The sequence below is a fragment of the Frankliniella occidentalis genome, unplaced genomic scaffold, assembly GCF_000697945.3.
Source record: "Frankliniella occidentalis isolate FOCC.00 unplaced genomic scaffold, Focc_3.1 Scaffold239, whole genome shotgun sequence".
NCBI classification, from domain to species: Eukaryota; Metazoa; Arthropoda; class Insecta; order Thysanoptera; family Thripidae; genus Frankliniella; species Frankliniella occidentalis.
In genome coordinates, this window is record NW_026267365.1 from 119,471 (window position 1) to 125,546 (window position 6,076).

General features: G+C 38.8%; 1 protein-coding gene across 1 annotated transcript; it reads left to right on the forward strand.

The window, feature by feature from the left end:
• The first annotated feature begins 1,626 nt into the window (after positions 1 to 1,626).
• Positions 1,627 to 4,862, forward strand: LOC113208032 (uncharacterized). Its single transcript, XM_026424862.2, has 3 exons — positions 1,627 to 2,005; positions 2,417 to 2,613; positions 2,692 to 4,862. The coding sequence occupies exons 2-3, from the start codon at positions 2,460 to 2,462 to the stop codon at positions 4,773 to 4,775; spliced, it is 2,238 nt and encodes a 745-aa protein (XP_026280647.1). The 5' UTR covers positions 1,627 to 2,005; positions 2,417 to 2,459; the 3' UTR covers positions 4,776 to 4,862.
• Positions 4,863 to 6,076: the final 1,214 nt, after the last annotated feature.

Below are 6,076 nucleotides of genomic sequence, written 5' to 3' on the forward strand. Positions count from 1 at the left end.
AGACGTGGTCTGGCGTACATCTACCTTGTATTATTGGTAGTCAGTTTGGCTCTATTCAATAGTATAACACTTACCCTTTCTTAATAACTTGAACCCCAACAAAAATTCTACTTTGTCTCCGAGATTTCTGTCTAGAAAGACAGCTAAGTAGACATTGTGGGAGCACCCTTAAACACATGTTGGCTATTTAGACCAAGATTACTATATAGAAAGACTATGAAGTGCACTGAAGTATTTCTTAAAGACTAAGCCACATGTACATATTTACCAGTAATCTAGCGCTCTGTCCACAGGCACAAACATGATTGCAATTCTTTTCTCTTTCTATTTCACGTTCCTGGTATTCAATATTCAGCGCTGTAATTTGATCCAACCGATGTTCCAGATCTGAAATGCGCTTCTTTGCGTCTGCTAGTTTGCCCTTTAGCTTTGATAGTTTTGAATCCTCTTCGTTCCTTCCTGAGCATGAAGACTGCACTTGATAATCCTTATCATCTAAGGGATCAGGAGAATTATCCCTCTGGAATGAATCACATGAAAATATAGTGTAGTTTACATCTCTAGGAATAAAACAAATGTTGATGGAGGAGCATAGTTAACATAATTACGGGTGCAACTGTTAAGCCTTTAGATGACGATGATGAGGAGCCTTTTGATGACAATACTGAGGAGCGCTTGGATGACGATGAGATACTGCTGCCCGCTGAATTGATCCTTCTCCTATGCAACAAAGATCGCATAGCCTTCTCTTTCAGTTTTTGGGCCACGTCATTTTCTGATTCTATAAAAAAATAAGAGAGGGGCAGGTGTTGTTACTACATTCAGCACTAAGCAAATGAAAAACAATAACTTTAAAATCTGTGATTATACAAGAGAAACAAACTTACCTCCAACTACAATAACATGTGCTTTGTAATACCCATAATCCTCTGGACCTCCTCCTTGGCCTGGCTGGAAGAATGGAATATCAGCAAGTTTCTTCATTGCTTTCTGTCTTGTTTCTAAACCCTTCTTGACAGACCAGTACACCCAGTATTCTTCATCAAGACGTTCTTCATTAAAACCCAAAATTTGAGTAATATCTGTGCATGCTCCTTCTTTGTCTTCTTCTCCAACATACTGGACATGGGCATATTTGGACATGATTACCTGTGAACAAGACTAAAAGAAGAGCTTACAGAGCAATTAAGAACACAAACAGAGTTGGCTAGAGTAATTTTTTAACTGTGACCAAACACTAGTTGTTTGAGAGGTTAAGTGCACGATGAAACACCAGTCGTAATTTAAAGAAATTGGCAAATAGCGGTAATATTTTCAGGACTGGGGCAGATTTAAGTAACGTGATTACGCCAAAGCTTGTACACAACACCAAAACTTAGCAGAAACTCGCGACTTCACGGAAATTCGTTTTAGTGGGCCTTATGGCCGTAGGTCCAATGTGGATATGGACTGTAAAAAGATCGCAAATAGCGCAAGTTATAAAAAAGGGAATGGACTCTACAAAGCAATAGGCTATAAGTATACAACTAAAAGACACAGCAATGTCAGTTCACTTGTGTACACGTTCGCCGGCCGCCGCAAAAAGAGAAAGAAATATTTGGTTTCGGTCGGAAATTTGTTGATGTTTGGCTTTGAGTTCTTAGTTCTTGCCCAGGATGGCGGATAGTGATGGTTGTGGGAGTGCTATCCCTGGCCACAACATTTCATCTTATATTTGTGGAGATTGAATTGTTTATTAAAATAGAAAGGGCAGCTGAAAAACACGCTGTTCTGGTTCTGAACTTATTCTAAAATGTAAATACCTGAATGATTTTAAATGTTGAGACTTACATTTATCCACGGCCCAGTAGACGTTACCATCTTGTTTTGCAGCCTCAGCCACTGCACACAGCAGACGATAAACAAGCGCGGGCCGCGGCGGCGTCAACAAAGATCAACTCCATTCGACAGATTTGGTTTATGAATCCAAGAACTATTGTTGAAACTTTGTCTATTCAAGAAGACGGTTTGTATCTTTTTCTAAAATACCATACACATAGTTTGGCGAACTTTTCTTGCCTATGTGGTTGAGAAATCTTTCCTAGAAGAAGTTGTTTGGCCACAATGTCTCAAACTTGGCTGGCATTCTAGAACAAATTCTCAGAGACAACGTGGAATTATTGATATCGTTGTTCAGAAAGAGGAAGTTTAACACTATCTATAAGACCCCAACTAACGACCAAATAATTCAAGATTTTTTTTTTAAATAGTAGTAACAATGTTACACTTAGTTTATGAATCCAAACCGTAACTTGATAATCCTAGCCAATCTAAACTGAATTATTCAGCCTTCAGTTGGGTTCCTATAGATAGTATTACACTTCCTCTTTCTTAATAAATTAGGTTGCTTATTTTTATTGCTTTGCATTTATGGCAGGTGACTTCTGAATAGGGTTAGGACGACCTGCACTTTTGCTGAAATGGCTTCTCGCAAAGGTAAACATTACCAAGAGTACATGGATAAGCTGCTGAGAGGAGAGAAAAATGTCACTATACCATACTCTACATGGAGTGCATGGCTTCGCAAAGGAAAAATAACTGTAGAAAAACTTCATCAACTTGGTATAAAAACAAGTAAGTTTATTGAGCTTATTTATATCTTGCAACTGGACTAATCATGTGTTCATTCAACTTGTGGTGTTGCATTTGCAGATCAGAGGAAACGCAGAACTCCCAGGGTTGATTTGCAACGCGAAGACTCTGGACTTGGATCCGAACAACAAAACCACGAAGTACGAGAGGCAAATGCTGATCAACATCATGCAGTAGATTGTAATGTGTCAGATGCAAGTTCTGACAGCCAAGACGGAAGTGCTCCTTTTCGTGAAAGTGACAGTGATAGTGATAGTGACAACGCCCATTTGGATAGAGAACAAACTGAGCTCTCTGACCGATCACATACTGATTCATCTGACAGCAGTGGTGATAGTGACAGTGAGAACAATGACCCGCTATTGGCTGACACTACCCGGCTCTTGTCTATTTTAAACAATCAAAGAATTGGGCCAACTACTATGAATGAAAAATTGCATCCGAACTTAGATATTACTAAATTTGAAGTTCTTCTGATGATTTTGCATTTAAGTATGAGGCACAGGATGACAGATGTTTTTTTGAACCATCTGTTTGAATTTGCTGAGAAAATTGTTGGTATGCCAAAGTCACTTCATATGTCAAAGCATTTGTTTCACAAGCTATTCCAATGTGGTAGAAGGCCAACACAACACTTCTACTGTCCTAAATGTTCTGATTACCTTGGTGTTGGGGAAGACTTTAACAATAGAGATGTAACTTGTGAAAGGGAAGAGTGTGACTGGTCGAGCACTGCGTCCTCCCTTAACAGTAGAAACTATTTTTTAACTTTGGAGATGCGTCAGCAAATAACTGATGTTCTATCAAGACCTGGCCTTAAATTAGTCTCGAAGCAAAGAACAGAAAACGTTTTGACCGATTTCATGGATGGTCTTGAATATCAGCATATCTTTAGAGATCGTATTTTACCGTCTGAACCAGATGCTTTGACATTAACAATTAACACTGATGGTTCTCCAATCTTCAAAAGTGGGAATAATTCTTTGTGGCCTGTGCATTTTTATATTAATGAACTTGATCCAAGTGAGCGTTTCTGTGCAGAAAATGTACCAAATATTCAGGTGTTTCTGAAACCTATAGTAGAGCAGTTGATAGAATTAGAAACTTCTGGTGTTGTCTGGACAAAGCCCGATGGTTCCACTGTTGAAAGTCCAATTTATGTTTTGTCATGCTGTTGTGATTCTGTAGCTAGACCTAAAGTTCAATGTCATATGCAATTTAATGGGGCATATGCCTGTGCAATCTGTATGCATCCTAATACTACAATACTTGTTGATCAAAAAGTTAAACCAGCAGTTCAAAAAAATAAAAAGAGAGGCACTAAAAGGAAAGCTGACCAAGTTGATGAAGAAGTGGCACCAAAGAAAATTAAAATAATGAGGTACTTGAGAGACAGTTATCCTTTACGGTCAAATCAACAACTGAGAGAGCATATGGAGATGGGGGAAGCAAGTCCACTGGGTCCTATAATGGGATGCACAGGTAAGTCAGTGCTTGCTGAACTAAAGCAGTTCAATGTTGTTTATGGATTTGTAATTTATTACATGCATGCAGTTTTGTTAGGCACAATGAAAAAAATGGCTTTTTTGTGGTTCGATTCAAGTAGTAGTGGTGAGCCTTATTATATTGGTCTGAAAATTGACAGAGTTAATCAGCGCTTGTCAACTATCACTCCAACAAATAGATTCAGAGCTCCTCGACCTATGTCGGATAGAGTTCACTGGAAGGCTAACGAATGGAGAGCGTTTTTACTTTATTTTGGTTTAGTGGTTGTTCACAATATCCTACCAATTCAGTACTACAATCACTTTAAAAAACTAGTGTCAGCTATTTATATATTGTGTAAAGAATCAATTTTAAATGATGAGGTTGTACATGCTCATAATCTCCTCAGCCAATTTGTTCATGAGTTCCAAGATCTTTATGGAGAAGTAAATATGGTATATAATGTTCACATAACAGGCCATCTGGCACGGCTTGTTGCTAGAATGGGTCCACTTTCGGCTTACTCTGCTTTCCCATTTGAGTCTGCAAATGGAAGGCTAGTTAATCTTGCCATGGGTACTAAAGGGGTTGCAACTCAAATATGTAGAAAGTACCTCATGACTCACAATGCTACAAAACTGTTTGGCCATGGTTACTAGGTAAGCCCCCAAATTTTAAAATTCTGCTCCAAAGTGATTGGCTATGAATACCTTGAGAACTCAAGTAAGGGTCAAAACGATGAAAACTTGTTGAGTAAGGGTATTTATATGTCTCTGAATGATTTTCAAAAGAAACCATTCACTGATAAAAATTTAGACGTGCCAGATCTGGTTCACGTGTTTAGGCGTATAACTATTAAAAAGATGTTGTACCACAGTCGACTGATAACTAGACAAAAAGGAAAGTGTGACAGTTGTGTTCGATTAATGTCAGGGGAGTTTGCCCATATAGACTTAATTGTTAACCTCAATCAAAATGACCCTTATTTGCTAGTAACAAAGTTAAACATGTCACTAACTGCGTCTCCTATGATGGTCCCACATATCAAGCAATGCAGTCTTGACAGCTTTGGTGAATTAGCCGTTATTTCTGGATCAGATATATCAAGAAAATGTATGTTCTATACATGCAATGATAAAAATTATGTTGCTGAAATAACTAACTTTTATGAAAAAGATTAAGCTAAGCGCAATTGTGTGATACTGGAATCATTTTAACATATCCTGTAATAGTATTCCTCCACCTGTGATGATCTGAATAATTAAATACAAGAGAATTGATTCTTTATATCATGTCATATGTCATAATTATTTATAACTAGTATCTAACTGTACTGCGCAAACCCTGTAATATTGTAGTATTGGGCGCTTTGGCTGTGCCGAGCCAAGTCTGAATGATTACAAGTCAAAGTCAAGTGGAAGTGTGGCGAAGAGCCCTGGGCTCCAGCCGGCTTTTATTCAAGATCCCGCGCCTTGCGGCGCACAATAACGTGTTGATCGTAAAACAATAATAGGCGTTAGTGTCAGGTTTGGGTTTGAAGGTGGCGCCACCAAGGGTAAGAGTCGAGTAGGCCGTGACCAAACAACTGCAGTCGTCTGCTATGTTATGATTGGTTTGACAGCTTAGGTTATGGTTTTCTATGAGAGGTTTAATGAAACCTCATAATACTACATTACTCCCTCTTTGAACAACCTCCCTTTTTACGCGCACCCCTTTGCCATGACACTTTACAATTTTTCTAAAGCTAATAAAACTGTTGACAACCTGAAACTTCCACCTTGTACCGAACCTACGGGTTATTCAACCCTACTAGTCCATACTCAGTGTGCAAACAAAAAGAAAGTTTGACTTCAGCTCCTCTCTGACCAAGGGGAAATAGGCTTGAACTTCGGTGTACGTTTCCTTGAACTTCGTCGAACTTCGAGAACTTCGGTGAACTTCGCGGAACTTCGACCGAAGT